The sequence below is a fragment of the Sciurus carolinensis genome, chromosome 10, assembly GCF_902686445.1.
Source record: "Sciurus carolinensis chromosome 10, mSciCar1.2, whole genome shotgun sequence".
NCBI classification, from domain to species: domain Eukaryota; kingdom Metazoa; phylum Chordata; class Mammalia; order Rodentia; family Sciuridae; genus Sciurus; species Sciurus carolinensis.
The window spans coordinates 88,914,644-88,935,828 of NC_062222.1; the positions used below are offsets into that span (position 1 = coordinate 88,914,644).

The 21,185-nt window shown below is 31.7% G+C and overlaps 1 protein-coding gene across 7 annotated transcripts in view; it reads left to right on the forward strand.

Annotated features, from left to right (window-relative positions):
• Epha5 (EPH receptor A5) overlaps window positions 1–21,185 on the forward strand; it is a 345,949-nt gene that overhangs the window by 266,651 nt on the left and 58,113 nt on the right. For 4 of the 7 annotated variants that reach the window (XM_047566737.1, XM_047566736.1, XM_047566739.1 and 1 more), the window contains one exon: window positions 20,502–20,567. The exons of the other annotated variants lie outside the window; for them this stretch is intronic. In XM_047566737.1, coding sequence (XP_047422693.1) covers window positions 20,502–20,567 — 66 coding nt within the window. The remainder of the gene's footprint in view (window positions 1–20,501; window positions 20,568–21,185) is intronic. 7 annotated transcript variants of the gene reach the window in all.

Sequence of the window (21,185 nt, forward strand, 5' to 3'; positions counted from 1 at the left end):
TCATGGAAATATTTAAACCTTATAAAAATGTGAAAATATACTAGAAGGTCAACAAAAAAAAGTCATAAAATCAACTTTTAATATTGACTTTGTTACCGTACTACTCAATTACTGTTTACTCTCTTTCAGTTGTTTAACTCACAAATATATAGAATTAGTCATTTTTCAGTATACTGTATCCTCTGTTCTGAAAAGATTTATGATTATATTCTTAAATTCAAGGGTAACACTTTAATTTTCATAAAATATTGCTAGTCCCCTTGAACTTGCTTTTTATTTGTATCTGAAAATTCCATTTCTTCTAGTTCTTATTAATTTAAGTGTTCAAAGTTTTCTAAAGAGTATATGTTGTAATCTAATGCTTACTTTTAATGTTAGAAAGGTAGTTATGTATTTTCAAAATTTCTAGGAAGGAGTCAATATGTGTTAAGGAAAATTAAGCCCAGTTTAGTCCTGGACTGTCTTGTGTCCCACTTATCTTCCCTCTGAAGATGCCTAGGGAGAATAACCAACCAGTGCCCTTCACTTCTGGAAGATTAGTAGAGTTGCCAGTTTTGTCTTAAAAACTATTTAGTTGAAAGGATAACAAATTTCACCCAAAAAAAATAGTCAAATAAATCGAATGGAATTGTTTTACAAGTATTTTTTTTTTTTTTTGCATGAGATTTTTATTACTTAATCTTAGCTACTTGGGAGACTGAGGCAGGGCAAGCACAAGTTAGAGTTCAGTCTGGGCAACTTGGCCAGATCATCTCAAAATAAAAAGAAAAAGGAACGGGGATATATCTCAGTGGCAGGGTACTTCCCTAGCATGAATGAGGCCCTGGGTTTGATCCCCAATACCAAAGAAACTTTTTAAAAAATTACTGTGTTTTGTTGAATGTACATTCTTGGATTTCAAGGAGCAATTGTCATATGATAGAAATGTCTTTGCTGCTATAGTTGACTCTTCATGGAAAATTTATTTTATGCTTGTATTACATATATATACTTACTCCAAACCTAAATGATATGGTTCTTTGAAGACTTTTCCAATCTCACTTAAGGTAATGAACTTTGCAATTTTTGTCTGGACTTACTCTTAGCCACCTTGTACTACCTAGATTTTTCTGAATTAACTCAACACCTGTCAAATAAAAGGAAAACGAAATGAAGATATGGCCAAAACCTAATACAAGTTTGGAAAACTTGAGTTTGAGCAAATTATTGAAAATTTCCTGTCCTAGTAATGGTGTAAAGTGGAATTATTTATGTTTCTTCCTCTCTCTGCCAAAACATGACTCGTAAACAGAGTCATAAACATAATCACATTAAGACTGTCTTTGTACATTGAAATATTACCTCCTTTTAGTCTTTGGATAAGATAATATAGCCAAGTATTTGCCTCTAGGTAAGATTTTTTTAAATGAAAATAATTTGACTTATCAGCAGTAATATAAATAATTTATTTTCATTGTAATATATTGAGAAAACTGGCATCACTTTTATGTAATATCCATTGAGTATTTATATCACCATTTGAAACCAGGAGTAGATTTTTCTTGAAAATAGATATTCATTGACAACCTGTATTTTTATTCAGATCAAAGAAATAATAATTGGAGTCTATTATATGTCAAATCTTATAGAACTAATCTATTTTAAAGAAAAAAATCAACTTTTTGAAATTCTAAAATATACTTAAGGATGAAAAATAAATCAAATAGGTTTAAAGTAATTGTGTTCAAGTGCTTTGGGAATCTTCCTACCTTGATGCAGTTCAAGATAACAGAGACAAGTATTAATCTTGACAAAGAATGTCTAATTTTAAAAAATGGCAGTGATTCTTCTTTAAAGTTTTAAGAGTTGCTTAAAATGTTTTTTGTAGAGTTCAAAAATTTCCTTTCACAACTTTCTTTTCCATTAATCTTTGATTTTTTTCTTCATGAGATTACAAAAGAGTTGACATGCCCTCAACAAACTATAGCTAATCACCGTAGGATGATTGCAAATTAAACCTCTTGATATGTTCAGCATGTTGTAATTGTTCTTGGTTCCTTCTCTTTTATCAATATTGACCTTGAACAGTTGTAAGTTTCTTATATTCTAATTTGGTGGGTTTTTGTCCTTTTACGTATACTATTTTATATACATAATATATAAACATATACATATACAATTTATAAATCATTAAAATTACTTATATAAATATATATTATTTGCTTAATCAACCAGTTTTTCCTAGAGTGTCATCTCCTCAGTCTTCTAATTAAATTTCTGAAAAAGTATTTTACTATATCTTCCCCCTTCTTTTTCTTTCCTTCAATTAGATTGACTTCTTTTCCCCTTGTGTCCGTATATCAAGCTTAAGGTTTACAGTCCAAAAATTGACTACTAGATGGTTCTTATTCTAATATAAAACTCAAAAGGATTTAGAAAACACAAATTAAAACACCTTCTATTTGTAGGGAAGTGCTTTCTTCCTTGAAACTTACTCAATATAAACTTCTTGAGATTAAACATTTTCTAATACTTTGTTTCTGATCCCTTATTTACTATGTTTGTGAATTTCATTACATGCTAAGAAAATTTCAAAGTTTGATCTTTGTTTCTCATTAATTCCACAGATATGCTCAGAGGTAAAACACACATATTTATTACAAACATGTATTCCCACCTATATTCGCCCATGCTTTCGCGTATAAGTAGCCAAAACTTAAAGATTTTTCCAATTCTGAAATTGGAAAAGAAAAAAACCAGTAAACAGTTTCTGAAGTGGAAGGATTCTATTTTGTTGCTTGTCCTCGGACATGTTTTTAAAGCTTCTCTCAAGTGATTTTTATGCTATGATGTTTCCAACATGATAAATTTAGTCTGAGAGGTGGCTTAATGCCTACAAAAAAGATGATTTTCTGGGCAATTTTCCCTTGTTTGTCCTGGTCATGTTCAAATCCTACACTTGGACTTAAACTGCTAAATCCTATTTCCCATGGTGTCCCATTCAACAATAGAAAATCACTCACAGTTTCCTAAGGCAAAAATTCCTGAGAAGCCACAGACACTGTATTTGGAGATTAACCTATCAGAATTAAAATACATCGACCATGTCAGAAACATAATCAAGTCATTTTATAAGTTTTATATGTTTTTATAAGTTTTTGATTTAAGTTGTATTTTATTACTTGAAAATAATATTAAATTTTGTTCATTCAGATTATTTCAAGTCCAGTGAATTAAAACAGGATGTAAGTGACACATATTTCACAATCATTCATTACCCAGATTTATTAAGTACTTATTACATATGAACCCCTAAATAAAACGTGCACTGAGATAAAAAAGCAATGTTCTTTCCTCAAAATATTTTCATTTTAGTAGCTTGATAAGTTGAAAGAATTTCATAAAACACAATTAAACGGGGTTAATGAAAATAATTTTACAATAAAATTGGAGTAATTCCCTTTATGGTAACTTTTTTCAATTTTGAACAAAATGATGGTCTGCTTCACTGATTTGAGAAATATTTGACTTCTGATTACATGCCCTGAACTGTTTGCATTTTAAAGAAAAAAACAATGGCTTGAGAGTAAAATTTCTTGACCAAAGAAGCATTTTGCAAGTTCATTTGAAGCTGAATAAAATAATTATGCAGGTGTGTTGAATGTAACCACTTAATTAGGCAAGCACCAGAGCTCTGCCTCTATCTGATAGTAAAGCATCATACTATCTTCGCCAGGTACTTTTTAAAGGGGATGAATTATTCTAAAAACTTCAGAGAATCCCCTTTAATACAAGTGGCAGGGTAATAATGTTGACAATAATAAGTATTGTCTAACATCACTTATGCAGGACCTATTACAAGGTACTGTTCTAAGGATTTTCTCAGTACTCTTTCTGTGTTCAACTTAGAGCAGACAAAATTATCTTCTTGCTGTTCCTTGATTTTTGTAAGAAAGGTCCTATGTTACGATCCTTGCCTTAGCTCTTCCTGCTGCCTAATTCCTTTGCCAGAGAGAACCACATGACTTCCCATTTTGTTCCTCTGCTCAACCTCAACCTCTCAGTTGCACTCACTAAAACAATTATTTATGATTCCTTCCTCTGCAAACCAGCATTGTTTTTGTTTTTTGTTTTCATATCTTTTGCTATTTTGGGGCTTGACTCCTCAACAAGAATATAAGATACAGTGTCAAGGTAGGGACTTGTATCTCTGCTTCTGTCCCCATCCCTTTCAGCCTGGGAAAGTATGTAGAACTTTGATCTAGTTATTAGAGGTCAGGGACTTGGATCAAGCTCTGACTTTAGGCACTTTGCTCTTTACTATAAAGTTTCCAATGAGTTGCAATCAACTTGTGAATTGAAACTTTCCGTGTTAAATATCTGATTCTCTACTGCTAAATAAAATGATATTCACATTCAGAAACCTTTAGACTGGTGAATAGTATGAATAACCTATATCTTAAAATTAATGTCAAGTAGTATTTTGACCCTATAGGAAATGAAAATATATTTGGCCTGGGTGAATCTCCCTCCACACTTAATGGGAAAATGATACATGGTGGGCAGGGGTTGTGGCTCAGTGTAGAGCGCTTGCCTAGTATGTGTGAGGCACTGGGTTTGATTCTCAGCATCACATATAAATAAGTAAATAAAAAAGTATAGGTCCATCAACAGTAAATTAAAATATTTATATAAAAAAGAGAGAATGATACATGGTAAATTGCATTCTAATCACACACATCAGATGTCTCCAACTCTATAACCACTTATGACTTCATAGAGGCCAGTTAATTTCACTTCTGTGTACACCTAAAACTGCCCCCACAACTCGACCCAACCATAGGGATGATGAGTGTGGGATCCAGTAAGTGTCCAATGGCAAAATATCTGGAGGAGTGAAGCTGGGCACAGCCTCTGAACAATGTGCTTCTCACTGCCTCTCCAGCATTATTACTGTGTTTTTAACTTAGGTTTAATTTTTTGCAAATGGCAGGAGATAAATTCAAAATGGCTCAGTACAAAAAAGAATGATAAATCAAGTAACTGAATAGTTCAAGAGATTAAAAAAATTAAAAGTACAGTCACTGATAGATCTAGGTGCCAATCACTGATTGATCTAGGTGCCTGCCGTGCCATTGGAACAAGCTTCCTAGCATTTTACAGTACTTAAACCTTGTCCACACGTTAAGACCCATACCCACCATTCCTTCTAACATAAAGCCTTCCTCAGAACCTTTAGTCAAAGCATTTTCTCCTTCCACTAAAGTCTTAGAACAATATATCAGTATTCCTCATAGAATTTTAACACTTTCAACCACAAATTATAGAGCTTTGCATAAATATCTTCTCTCTTCTGTCCACCAGTAAGTACTTAGAGAATAAAAACTTTTGTGGTCCTCCCACAAAACCTAATTGAATGAATATCTCATAAATTATTGAATTAAAGATGAACTGTGCATCAATTTCTACTTGAAGTGCTTTGTTCATTTTTTCCTATTAAGATTATTATGACAAATTGAAAAATTTAGGGACTCTAACATAAGCATACTAGAGTCTCCCATCCCAAAATATGTATTCTTCCTGAATAGTAAAACTTCATATCATCACAAAATAAATGTGATTTTAATAAAGTATAGGAGTTAAGAAATCTTCCTTAGTTTATGATGTTCTTTATTTAAAAGGTAGACATTCTAAGCCAACATGTTTCACGTGGTGTTACCAAGCATCGGTGGCTTTTATAAATAACAATGTAGGCAAAACTATTTGTATTTTTCTACTGATTCTCTACAACTGAGGAGTATCATAAATACACTGATGTGTTGAAACTCACTAACTTAGCATTGAATTATGTAGTTTCAGAACTTGGTAAGTTTTAGTAAGAAAAATGTATTGTATGAAAAGATTTTACAGTACTATTTTATTTTAAAATAATGATAAACAAATATTTGTAATCACACAGCTAATCACAGGGTTTAGAAAAGAGCTCATTAAAAGTAAATCTCAGTGGTTTATGAATTAGCAATAGATGTGACTTTATAAAACTGTAATAAATCCAGACGTGTGTATTGATTTAAATCTGAGAGTTGTTATCCCATCTATTTTCTCATGATTACATGCTTTTTTCTTCAAAGGCTCTGAATCAAAAATAATTAGAGAGCAGATCATAATTTATTAATGACTGACAAATGGGGATCAGGGCAAAGTAATGCCAGGAAGGTTAGGAGCATAGCAACAACTAATTGCCCACTGTGGGAAGCAAACTGTCCTAGGAAACAGAACCTAAGAGGGTTACTGGCTCAATTTCTCAACACTGTTGAATATCCCACCTGCAATTTCTCACAGATCAAACATGTATCATCACTATAACTCTCAGGAATTATATTGAGACCAATATTTCACAGGAAAATATTTATGGTACAGGAGACTATAGACAATCAATATCATTGATTTGCAAAGATGCAAATTACTTTAGAAACAAAAATCTAGAGACTCATAGTTTTCAACTAGTGTAAAACAAAGGGCAAGTCAAAAGCCTAAACCACAAGAACAAAATACACTTTTTGTCTAAAGCTCCATTTGCCCAAAACTCCTTTTCTAAAAGAATGTGATTCCCATCTGAAATAGAGAGCAGGCCAGCATGCCAGAAGATGCTGGGCTCTGGCGAAAGACCTGCCAGTTTTCTGGGAATTTCATTACATCTCTTGGAGGCCACAATTTCACAGGCTCTCACAGGAACCTGATACCCAGCTCCACAGTGAAAATCAATATTACTGCCCTATGCCAAAAGGTAGTACATCTATTCGACAAAAGAGAGCAGTTGATTTCCTGAGCCATGTCTTTTATACTCATTACTGAGAAGTGGAGTGAAGTGTTCCAAATGATTTTGAACACCAGCTAAAAGCCACAAGTGTTCAAAATCTGTTCCTTATAAGGACTTACATGAACCAAGAAGCAAATAAATGTTTCTAATAGATTAGAAACTCAGTTTCCAATAGCTGAATTCTTCATTATGCCATGCATCAGATGCAACTGATGGCTGTGATAGTTACAGCGCTACTAAACATGATAGATCCCAGTGATCTTGCTTAACCAAAATCCATTACTGTCTTTTACTTGTTCTTTCTTACTCTCCTGACATATTACTCTCTCGCAAAAGAAATAGCACACTTTCACACATTAGATCTTCAACATGTATTTGCTCTCAATATTCTATATACATTGTTCCATTCTCTTGGAGCCACAAGTATTACAGATCACAATGTCAGTTGGTTTTAATTATCATTTAGGGTCTCCCTCACTGCTATTATTTTCCTTAAAGACCTGTTTTCTTTTCTTCCTGTTTGTAAGACCTAATATTGGAATCCACATATCCATAATAGTGATGGTTGAGTTTTTTTCTGGGGTCTTTGGTGTGATGCTCAATCAGATGTGATCAGAAGAGGAAACAAATGAAGCTCAAGAAAACAAAGTTAGTTTATGCTGACAGGTCCTTGAAACAGAAGGCACAGCATGGCTTGCAGGACCACAAGAAACACTGGACTGTGACAAGGAAGTAGAACATAGGAGTGAGGGTAAAGTCTTGGGCCGAAACTTTACTGGGGTTTCAGTAGGAAAGTCAAGGCAAAAGCAGGGTAAGTAGTTTAGGACTGGTTAGTTTGAATAATTCTGACAGACTTTTGGCTCATAGGAGATGTCTCTAATTGCCTGGAATCTGAAACCAGAATGCTTAAGAGGGAGGAATATTGCCTCATGAGGTGTACCACACAGACAGAGGAGGTGTGGCTCCAGACTGATAAATTTGCGTATCAAAAGTATGCTCCTGGCTAAGCCTTTTGTTACCTCTTGAGAATTGGCTAGCCCTGGGAAGTATAGTCTCTTCCCAGCCAAGAAAGCTTTCCAAGATTTTAAAATATCAAAATCTACAGAAAGTAAAAAACATATAAAAAATTCATTTCTCTTGGGTCAGTGTAAATTGAAAGGCAAGACATTTAAGAAGTACAGTTGGGAGGATATTGTAATTTTTGTTGTTGATATTTGTTTGTTTGTTTTACCTACTTCCTGTTTCCATTCTGGAATGCAAAATCTTATCAGGTTGACAAGTTGGGATTTCCCAGAGTCAGAAAAGTCTTGTTTCTTAGGTTTTCTTTGACTGCCTTAAGACTACTGCAATATCTAATTTTTTTTTTCTTGACTTAGTCTTATTCTACCTGTTTCAAATGTATACATAATTTTCTTCAGAATTCACCTCTCTCTAGTAATTTGGAATGTAGTGGCCCAGGTTAGAACTAACCATTCCCAGAGTCTAAACAATTTATAATTAATTATCCCAAACCTGTACTACTGTGTAATACTCTCTAGTCTCAATAGAGACATGCTGATGTTGATGCTAAGTAGAATTCTATTTTACCTCCCAATTTATTTCTGCCCAAGTCTTGTACCTTAATCTTCATCAAAATAATTGATATGGAAAGGAGTTCTTTCTTTTTAATGAAATTTCTAGTGGGACCCCGTGAGGTTTAGATCATTTGTTCTAATCAGTTGCCAAAGCCAGGGTGATTGGATCCTGCTCCAGTATCTCCAAGCTTAAAACACTATCAGGGGATGATCTCAGTAAGCCATATATCCTGAAGGGAAATTCACTATCAGTTCTGCTTCTGGCCACCCACCCATTGTATTGTATCTCCTAAGACCTCCAATATAGTATCAGACTGCATCATCATTGCTTCCTCTGAGTTAAAATGTATCTTTGAATGACTACCTTCTTAAATGAATCTCCTGATTTTCTGAAATTATGAAATCATCTTGTTGCTCCCATTTCCTCTAAATTTTTGTTTCCTATAACTTTCAATCTGTTTTTAACATTGCATTTTACAAAGTTGGCAAGATTAAGCTGATTGCCTAATTTCTTTCTGGTTCTTATTTTATTTTAGATAATTTCTGATTAAAAATCATAAAAAACAGAGAAGACAAAATTTAGAAAGAAAATCAATCATACATATAGCACCAGAAGCAATCAACATATTTTCTCACAAATATTTAAGATATTAGTATATGAACTTCAGTTAATAATTTATAGTTTTGTTTTCTTTTTTTAACAACATTGTGAAAAAATTACTGAGTAATTGAAAGTGTTTTAAAAGGAAAAAAATTAATGCCTCCTTTGTACTCTAATGACTAACCTTTCTCATATATACTCACATTTTTTTGTTGTTGTTTTGGAAGGTTCATTTCCATTTTATTACTTCTGTTTTTAATATCTTTAGAACAGATTTATACAATTCAAAGAAAGGGTCAGTGTATATATATATATATATTTTTTTTTTTTTTAAATTGTTGACATATACTGACAAATGACCTTTCAAAGTCATTATATCAATTAACTTTCAAAGGGCATGACATTAAGGGGTAGTTCACAACCCAGTCAGTCTTCACTAATTTAGTAGGTAAAAAATGGGTCTGTATTTTAATTGCTTGTCTTTGTATTTTTGAAATTCAATAAGTTCATTAATATATAAGCAAAAAGTATTGTCATTAGTTATGTTATTACCTGTTTTGTCTATTGCATATATTGATCTTTACACAATCAGGTTGATGGGATCTTAGCACTTCTTACACTAAATTTATACTATTAGAAGAGTCCAGTTTTCTTTTTAGTAATGTTTCTTTTGCATGAGATATAAAAATGTTAATTTTATATGGTTGAGGGTTTACACTGATATTTTGCACAGACTTATGTCATTACCCAACACTGTTTATCACTGTCCACTGAACTCTTAGTGGGTCTCACCTATAGCATAAACTAAAGAAGTGTGTATAGAGATATTGATCTATGTATATGGGCTCTGCGCTATCAAAGTTACATTACTAATCTGTCTGATTTGTTCCAGTTTCATACAAGCTTAAATATTATGTTAAAAAATTTTTAATACCTTATCAGGTGAATTCCTATTGGGAATTTTATAGTTAAAACTACAAATATTTTATATAGGTACATTTTTGTGACTACATATACACACATCATTTATGCGCAATTACATGTATAAAGCAATTGAATTCATAATTAATCACTGTTAGGTTATATATATTAATAATGTACTAAAACTGTTTAAATTTCATACCACCCTAATGTTTCATTTTAAACATCTATGGAAGTTATCAAAATTTGTTATTTTAACATTCCTAACCAGTACTAATAACCAAAATGTTCTTACATGAAATTTAATAGATTGGTATGAAACTGTAACATTTAGCTTTCTTTTAAATCATTCTTATAATATAATCAATTCTTTTATGTTTATCAAAAATGCATACATACATTCTTTGTTTTGGTCATTTTAGTGTATATCCACAATTATTTTTATTATTTGGGAATTAAATAGTTAAATTAAAACTTTAGTCCATGTGGTTTCTCCACCTTAAGTTTGCTGCTGATAGACATGATTCAAAAATAGGAAAATATTGCATCATCATAATGAAGGAAGTGAAAAAATTAGAAATTACATGGTCGACTTATTTCTTGGACATATTTTCTTTTTCTTTTTTTTTTTTTTTTAGGATCCACTCATACCTTTAATTGATAAATGAGTTTTTAAAAGACATTTTGCCATTTCTGTGTTTATAGATAGTCTCTTTTTTTTAAGATAGGAAAAGAAAGCATCACATTTTTTGCAGCTTTGCCTTCACGTTTTCTCTTTATTTTTCTTAAAATAAAATGAAACACTAAGATAGCCGAGCTCAAACAGTTCATTATGATAGTCACATGCTTTCCATCAAGAGGTATGAGAGATAGACTACATTCAGCTATAATATGCTTGGAAGAGAAAAAGTTTCATGGAAGAAGCTTACAGTAATTTTAGGCCCCTAGGCACCAACTAGGTGTTTGCTCATTGTAGGCATTAACCCGTTGAGAAAACAGAACAAACCACCTGAATCAGTATGCTCTTTTCAGTACTATTATTGGACAAGAAAAAAGCTAAGATGGTTGGCTGTAAAGTTGAATGATGCATTTTTCCTTTACTGAGCTAGTAAAGATTATCTCTTCTGTAGAAATAAACTGCAACTATCCAAATGAAAAGAAACAGAAACTACTTTTTCAGAGCTTGCTGTAGAAGAATCTCAGCCAACATCATTTATATTTGGCAGACACTCAGAGCAGCAGTAATAGTGGAAAAGCTCTGTAGTAGAAGAAAAGGGAAGGCTTCAGGTATGCATTGACTGAGGTTTTTAGATTGGTAAAAGTGAAAGTGGACTAACTAGAAACAGGACTTCCTGAGTGATTTGGCTTCTTTTGGTTAGTCCTCAGTTTGGAAGTGAGAGACAATAAAGTAAGGAAAACTGGCAGTTTTTGATTAAGTCTCCACCATTTGGTCTTATTGCAGCATAGGTTGGGCTTCCTGATCTACTTGCTACATACTGTGGGTATTTGGACCAAATTAAAAAATAGGTTAAGAATATGAGATATGATTCTACCTGAATGAGTTCAAAGGTATTGTGATAGAAAAGGTAAATATGAGCTGTACCTTGAGGATGAAGATAAAGTTTAAGAGTTGGTTGAGAGGATATGATGAGAAGGCATGAGACAGGGATCATGTGGCATATGTGGTTTTCTAAATTCTTAGCCCAGCCTGCAAGACCTTCCACAGTATCTCCTGTCACACTCCCCGACCTCATCACCCATTCTTTCCTGCTTCATTATTGGCATGCTTTCTCATATACAAACTGATTTTTAAAAACTAAAGAAGTTAACTGGCAGACATTTACAGAGTATAAATGAGCATTCTAAAATAGTGTAGGTACTCTACTGTGAACTCATAAGATCCATTTGTCATAACTTCAGAGGGAGCTCTCCAGTCGTCAGTAATTTCCTCACTATAGATTTTTTCTCTATACTACTTCTGCCTAAGATAAAAAAAAGTAAGATATTTTTAAATATATTCATTTTTAAAAATTTGCTTTGGTTATTGTGGAAGTGGTAGTGGTATTAGGGGTGGTGATTTTGTTTTTCAAGAGTCAGTGGTAAAGATTCTTAGGAGAAGATGTATCTCTTTTCAACCTATTGTTGAGTAACCATTTATATCATGTCCAGGAATTCTAGAAGATATTTATAGGGAAATCAAAGAAGAAAATACATCTTATTTGAATTTTCTGATTAGAATTGGCCCTGATAGGTCTAGAAATGTAGATTAGTGGTAGGGTGCTTCCTACCATGAATGAGACCATGAGTTTGGATTAGGACCTGGTTTATGTGTAATAAAATATATTATTAAGTGTAATAATATATAATCATATATATCACATATATAATATAAAATAAATTTTAAAAATTAAAAACTGAAATATCTTAGCACAAATAGGTTCATCATGATACTCATGTATTGTTTATATATATATATATATGCATATATATGTATATATCTTGTTAGCTTTGTAGTACATCAAAGAGAAAGATCTTTTATACAAAATATTTACCACTTCTTGAAGATTATTTCCTGACAACTCTGTGGAGAAAATTGTTTGCCTTCACTTAATTTTGTTAAGTTGGTGGTCAAAAAGCTAAGAAAGCTAAGATGATTATGCTGAATATATAAATTTTGCACTTTTTTTCTTATTTTGTGAGTTATTATGACTCCTAGAATATCCGAGTAGCTAATATCGAAATACTGAAGTAAAAAAAAAATGTCTTGAGAAACACTAAGCCTACAATTAAAAGAAACCTGTAAAGATAAATATTAGGAGAAAATTGTTTAGATTGCAGTTACTTAGAAAAACCTGTCTTCATTTGTAGATAATGTAAATTAACCTTGAAAACAAATTGCAGAAGAATTATTTAAAGTGCTTACCAGAAAACAAATTGTTTTTAAGCACCTCCAGGTACTTTAGAATTTTTTTTTTACTAAGCAGATCATTAATATGCTAATTCTTAATCTTTTCCTTTTTTATTCATTAAGTAAATTCCCCCAAGATGATTATGAGACACATCATTCAATACAAGTATTCATTGAGTATCTATTGAATCAGTGGTTCCCAGTCTGTAGAAAATTTAGAATAAACTAAAATCTATTAAATAATGATGATTTAGTTCCATGATCAAGATGTTCTGACTTAATTGTTCTAAGGTAATGCTTGGATATTGTTTTGTTTTGGTTTGGTTTTAAAATCTCTCCTTTTGATTCTAATCTGCACCCAGGTCTGGAAACAGCATATTATGTGTGTGAAGAAAATTGTTGTTGCATAATTTCTTTATTCTTTAAAAGTATTACAAATATTCTCAGTACCTATTTGCTAATAATGAAAATGTGTCTACTACTGCATCAAACAGTTTACAAAAGGCAGTTAATATTGGATGAATTCTGAGGTGAAATATAATCTTGATTAAGAAAATATTATTTAGCATGTTCAGTAACATGTGCTAGTTGCATCAATGTCTTTACCTTGTAGAAATCAAGATCTTTGGTTTATTAGAATAATTAAATGAAATAAATGCAAAGAATCATCATTTGAGTGTTGCTTGGGAAAAAAGCAATGAAAGTGTGGTCTAAATGTATCTCACCTAAAATGGATTTTGGTTTTTGGCTTTCATTTAGTCTGATATTCTAGAATAAGAAATAAGGAGAGTTTCTGATCCCAGAGTTAAAATTCATTCATTGTTTCTTTATGTCTGCAAATTTGCCTTTATGACAAAGAAATGCTTGCACATGGAACAGGTAAATTTGTAATTTTTTTTCCCTTGAAGCATGTATAAAATTTTCAGTTTTCTCAATCATTTACATGATTTAGTCTCTGTTTTATATATGTATTTGAATAATAAATACTTTTGCTCATTGAGTATTTTTAAGGCACCCTTTTAATGATTTAAAACAAAATTGATATGGTTTTGCTGTATTGAAGTCTGAACTGGTCTAAAGGTATTTGAGTCTTCTGTGCAATTCATTGTAAAATAATCAGATTTTTTTTTTTTAAGTACCGATTCAGTTTTAATGAGACTTGAAATTTATTTTGGCAGGCTTCTTTAAGAAACAATCTGTAATTATTATACAAAATTAGGAAGGAAACATTTATTTATAGTGAAAGAGCAAATCTTGAAAGCAGAAAACTTTCAAAAGTTGTCAAATAACAAACTGTTGGCCTACAGTAACTCATTTTTTTTTTTTTTTCCTATATTTGGTGGTTCTATTCTCTTGGGTGGTTCCAGGAATATGTCTTCCTGGAACAATAATTTTATTATATTATTATCTGTAGGAGAAAAGAGCATGGTTGGACTTTTTAAATTTTTATTAGTGATCATTTTAAAAAGTTTCTTCAAGTTTCATAACTTGTTTTGATGTCATATGTATTTTTAGGATTATTGTCAAATTTGGAAAATAATTTTTAAACAGTACAGAGCGGTGAGTGAAGAAAGGAAGTTCATAACAGGGTTGTACATGAAAACTTGTTACATTTTCAGGGAGAGGTCAGGAGGAGGCAAGGATAAGGGAAAAGATGAGTTGAAATGAGCTTAGAGTAAGAAAGGAGAAAACGAACATGTTTCCAGTACTGTATAAGGCAGTGATTACTGCTCACATTTTACTTAGATAACTTGTTCTCATATGTGTGCTAGGAAAGCTGTTTCCTCTCTCTGAACCCCAGAATTCTCAGCTCTATCATGAATCATGTCAGAATTGAAATAAGAAACACAAGGAGAAAGCAACACATATGACTGCCAGACTTGCAACTTGATAAGGTAGAACTAAGGGATCCATTAACCTCTTAAACCCCATGTAAGAGGACTGGTGCTAAGAGAGGACAGTTTTTGGTAGAAGGTTCTTGAAGGTAATGTGGAGATTCTGCTAATCATTGGTGAGAAGTAATATGCTATATAGTAAGATGAAGGTGGACAACTGAAAAAGAAGGTAAAACTGCTATTTACTATCACAGTTTGCCTAGACTGGGGCTTAGATATTGCGCATATAAATGGATATAATTGGATTTTAGGAATAAATCCTAGTTTATGTTGTAGACCTGACATTACATTATCTTGAGGTACTTGAAAACACGCTCTAAAAATTAAAAAAAAAAAAAGGGGGAAAGGAAAGGGAAGAGACTTTCAGTTGAGTTTGTGGCCACATGTTATCATTGTGCCTTTTAATAATATCTCAGTTTTTACAAACTATCTCTGGAGATTTGCCCTGGCTTCATTAGGAAACCAACTCTAAATCTTAAAACTGAGAGTCCAGGAATTAATGCAATTATTAAAAATGTGTTAGTTCATTCAGGTTGCTATAACTGGATAGCTTATAACCAACAGAAATTTATTTTTTCACAGTTCTGGAGGCTGGGAAATCTCATATAAAGCCTATTTGGCCTATTTGGTTCATAGTGGGGACTCTTTCAAGTTTGCTGATGGCTGCCTTCTTGCTATATTCTCCCAAGGAATAAGAAGAAAGGGAGGTCTCTTCATGCTGTTTTTTAAGCCCTGGTCTCATTTAAGAGAACTCTAGCCTCATACTTTAATCATATCCTAAAGTTTACATCTCCTAATATTACCTTGAAGTAATATCAACATATGAAAGGACATCAACATATGAAGGGAGTGGGGGTTAGACATTCAATACATTGCAGCATTGCATCATAAGACATTTTAAGAAATGTATAAATTAATTCATATTCGTTTTGTTGTAAATATTATTTACACATTTAAATTTTTTTTTCATTTTAAAATCATTAGGGCATGAAAAGAAACATTGCAGCAAGCATCATAATTGGAATATTTTAAGTTCTTTGTTCCACTTTCCTCAAATTATGAAGTAAAATAACCCTAAAAATTGAAATCAGAGAAAATTAAAAATTGAAAATCTTGACATAAAGATAATTAAGGTAGTGCTCCTACAAAAATAGCTTACAGAGGTTGGATACATTTTTATGACATCATTTTACTTTCTTCACCTGATTTTTACCTAACTGAAAATTGATATTATACAATTTTTCTTTTCATTGATTCATAAACTCCATCAATATATTTTATTGAAAAAATATTTTGTTGATCATTCAGTTCCTTTAGAATCTGTATCCAGTCTCATGTGTATAATTTTTACCCATTCTTTTGGGGTATTATTATAATAATTTTAATTTTAATAATTATAATAATAATTTTTACCCATTCTATTGGGGTATTATTATTATAATAATATCAGTAAAAAACTTATACAGTGCTACTGTGAACCCTGGACAGAACAGAGAGATTTACATGTATTATTAAGTCATTATTCAAAACAACCCTATCTGGTACAGTTTATAGTATTATCTTACTTTGTTCAATAATTAGTTTACTCAAAGGTATACATTTATAAATGGATATTTACAGAACTGCACTGAGTTTGACTACAAACACTATGGTCTTTATTTTGCAACACAATAATATCTAAGTTTGAGAACATTTTTATTACTATTTGATAGATTTTAAAGTACAGATGTTCCTCCACGTGCATTGAGGTGACTTCTCTACAAGCCTATTATAAGCAGAAAATATCATAAGTTCAAAATACATTTAACACAGCTAACCTACTGAGCATCATTGTAGGTAACTTAGCAACACAGAACACAGATTACTGGTTGTTTACCCTCAGGGTTACTGAGCTGACTGGAAACTGGCTTGTGCTCTTGCCCAGCATTGGTAGAGAGTATCATATAGTATACCACAACCCAGGGGAAAAAAATCAGACTTCAAAATATAATTTCTATAGAGCATGTATTGCTTTTGAACCACCTTACAGTTAAAAAATTGAGAATGGAACTACGGTTTGGTTGAGGACTCTCTGTATGATTTTCTAACAGGTTGGTGGTATGTTTCAGTGTCTGTTAAGTGTGGTATGTTAAGTGTGGCACTAGCTACACCGTTTTCTTCAACACTGAATACTATCATTTATTATTGCTTATTTTAAAATGGGTGAATGATAGTCTTAGTTTTCTTTTTCTTCTTTTTTAACAAGTGAAGTGAAAATGTATTCTGCCTAACTAAAATACTTTTGTGAATTTACTCTTGCTGTCTTTCTCTCATTTATCTAGTAGCATCTTACTGCTTTACTTATCCATGTGTGATTGCTTGTTTAAGAATTTAAATCATCATTTATCCACAGCTTGCAGTCTTGCTTCTCTGATGTATTAGGTTTGAGAATCGCTTCCCTAGAGGTATAATCACCTTGCTTCCACGGGAGGGAGGTTATCTTGCTTACATTAGCACACTTCATACATATATTGATCAAGGTTTGACCAAACAATTTCATTTGAATCTCCCTGGGTCTGGAAAACTTCTGCTACCATATTTTAATCTTCTGAAGGATAAATCGAAGTATCTTGTTAAAACAAAGACGAATCTTTTTAAAGATAATCTTGAAAGAGTTAAACTATTTAAACTTGGATAATAATGATCTTGTTATAGCTGCATGCAGTTACTTACAGAGTTCCAGGTGTTAAAAACTAATGGGAATGCAGATGTACCTGTGTTGAACCATAGCTCACAGAAATTAGATTGGCTGCTATTTCTAGCACATTTGGTTTCTATTTCTGTTATCTCTGAGGCTTGTAAGCATTTTCAACCAGTGCGTACCTACTTATTGATAAAGGAAAGCAAATTTTTATACCATCTGGTGCTGAGGTATTACAGGACCAGCATCCTCAAAATTTATCTCAGAATGTTTATCTGGGCACTTATTATCCCACTTCAGATTTTCACAGAAAAGGAATTTCAGATTTAATTTTCTTAATAAAATATTAATGCTTTGATCACTGAATCCTTAGAAAATGTATTTTGAAGAAATGATGTACTTTTAAGATACTCTGGTCATTTTGTATTTATATCAATTGATCTATATGTAATTCTTTAGTTATAAATGGGAATATTCAGCATGGTAATATCTTATGGATCATGCAAAAAATCAATTCCTCTGAGATAATGAGAATCTATTCTGTTGTATTGATTATATTATTAATAGTAATAATTCTTGCTTTTATCCCAAAATATATGATAAGTTAGAACCTGATCAAAGTAAAATATAAGTATTTTCTCATTCTGTTTTCACAAAACCTATAAGATCCATTTTATCACTATTTTATAGTTTTCAATCTAGACATAGTCTAGTTACATTCTAGTTTCTTAAGTTACTCCAGGTAATTTATCTAAAGCAACCTAAAGCAATCCAAATAAAGCATCATTGGAAAATCTAAATCAGTATTTCATAAAATAAAAGTGATTTTGCATGGCTTTAAGTTTTTTGATTAAATTTTATCAAAACAATAAAGTAGAATTCTATTTATAGGTAAGATGATTTCGATTTTTCAGGACTAAAATTTGTGAATTTGTTGTTATAGTGAATTGCACGGCAATGAATGTGTGTGATGTGTGTATATACTAATTTGAAGACAAAATACTTAATTTTTCAAGTTAAGATAATTTAGTAGAATGCTCTTATTATTTTTAGAATAATTGAAGTGTTTCTTGAGTGTTGGAATAGTGAACAATATGAAATCAATCCTATTAGATAATGGCCAATCACAATGCCAGTTGTTTTTCTAAGCACAAATCTGTATGAGTTTATGAACTGTAAATTCTCAAGCAGAGGGAAGTTTGTTCTTTATGAGGAAATGACATCTTTTTTTTTTACTAAAAATCAATCAATCAATACACTTGTCAATAATTAATAATTATTTAATGAGTTGGAATTCAGGTATTATAATTAACACATATGTGCAATCTTCTTTATATGAGTAGATATGAGTAAATTGAGGTCACTGTGTTGTCATTGACAATTATGGTAAAACATGTTTATTCATTATGTTTCAACTATGAAGAAAACCAAAAAGATCAAGGAATCATCTTCATTCCAAGAAACTAATACACTAAGCAATAAGTCAAGTTTTTTAAAAAGACCAAATGGTAAATGTTTTAACTTTGCAGGCCACGTGCTTTTGTCACAACTATTCTACTCTGTTTTAGTAGCACCGAAGAATCCATAACCAACATCTAATGAGCTTGGTTATCTCTTAGTAAAACTGTATTTACCAAAACACGTGGTGACCTGGATTGGGCCCATGGGCCATAGCTTGGCTGCTTCTAATCTGAGTACTGAGACAAGGCAGAAGTAATAGAAAGTTAACTTAAATACAATTTAGTAATCATTTAATACAATGAAATAAATGTAAATATTAAAAAAATTATGATTTGCCATATACTTTATAGAAGTTTTACCTATTCTTATAGTATCTTAATATTTTAATATGGTATGACTCTAGTTTTCAATGTATCTGCAATGCAAATTATTATTTGACATAATCTTTAAAATAAATTATCATAAGTATTAAAATTGAAAATAATGTCAGTATCCCTATTGTTTATGAGGATTCCATTTTAGTGACAACGAAATCCTCAGATATGTAGTCATACTTAAAATTAGAATATCTCAAATGCTGGGGAAAAAAGGTATGAAACATTGACTTCTTTTCCTTTGAAAATGATCCATGGGAATTTGATTTGGAATTACTGGTCTGTCTTTATTAACATTTGCAAATTCATGGGATATTTATAGTTTACTTTCCTCTCCTCTTTGATATAAAATAGATATACTTCAAGTAAAGTTAAAAATAGATTTTTATCAAAAACCTAGACCTGTTGGTATATGATACCATTACTGAGCTTACATTACAGTTTTCTTGAAATCAGTTTAAATACTATTCATAAAAATAAATGAAAGTGAATGCATTGAAGCATTAAATAACTTCTGCCATCAGTTTTCATGGTTTCTATCAATAAAGTTCATTTTATTAGAGAACTCTGTATTTATTGGAGTTTTTATCATGAATATAGGGAAAAGTAAAAAGAATCTTGCAGTTTACGATATCCAGAAAAGTGCATGGATTATACATAATTTGCTTTTTGTAATATAGCTATTGCTCTGCAAATAAATATATATATATAAATATGTACCTTCATATATATCTATCTGCAAATGTAAATTTAAATGTGCAGCCTTCTATAAATGATTGAAGAAGTCACATAAGCATAAAATTTCCAATAGGCTGTGATAAGTAATACCAGTGGCAATAAGAAATCAGTGGGTCAAATGAATAAGACCTATTACTAGAAATTTGCATGCTATGTGCAAAACTTGTCTTTCAAAAGTTATTTAGAATGACTTCCAAATGTAAATTTTGAGGAAATTCTTAAGGAAAGAGATGTTTAAATGGGCTAACATCTTTATTTATATATCTATATATTAGTTGCATACAATTGATTAAATATATTGGCTCACTATATTCCCTATTGAATAATCATTTTAAGTAAGATAAAAATAACTAATATGACTCTGTATTTCTTAAAACCATAAAATGCTTCTTAAGTTGAAAGCCATGGTGGAAATACTTACTGTATACATTTAGAGACTTTTGCTTTTCATGAGCAAAACAGACACCTGAGTAAATCCACAGTGTCTTTATGCTATATTTAAGGGAGTGGGATCTCTTCCTTATCTTGGGCTCTCTTGTTTGCTTTTCAGTTGCTGCGAATGTGGCTGTGGGAGGGCTTCTTCCCTGTGCGCTGTTGCCCATCCAAGCCTAATATGGTTAGTGTTCCCTCCCGCTTTCACTCCCACGTGATGTCCACCTCTATGTATTACTGTCAGCATTCCTTTTCTTTCTCCATTTGTGTACATTTTGATAGTTAGTGCACCAGTTACACCTTAATGGTGAAAAATTAGATGAAACTGGTTTCCAAAGGTGAATCCTAAAACGTGATATCTCAATGGATTATTTTAACTAAAAATCATACATATAGCACATCCCATCCCTATGTCAAGCATTCATATTTCTCTTCTGCGACTTTTACTGAGATTCTGATTTGAAATAGGAAGTTGTAAGATGATAGCATCTGTTCTACATTTAACATGTCACTGTTTTTGTTGTTCCATTCAGTAACATCCATGTCACATATGGAAGTACAATGCTACTTCTGTTAGAGTTAAATCACCTTTTCTGTCTCCCAGAAACATGGAATGACCATAACGTAACTGGGATCTTCTACTGTCATACTCATTGTGGATACATGTGGCATTGACGTACAAAACCACTTATAACTTAAAATGGTTTACATAATTCTATTAATCTTGAATTATTTCAGATATTTGAAGTGATATTCCTATTTTGATACCACTGAAGCAAAAATATGTACATTTTTGGAATCA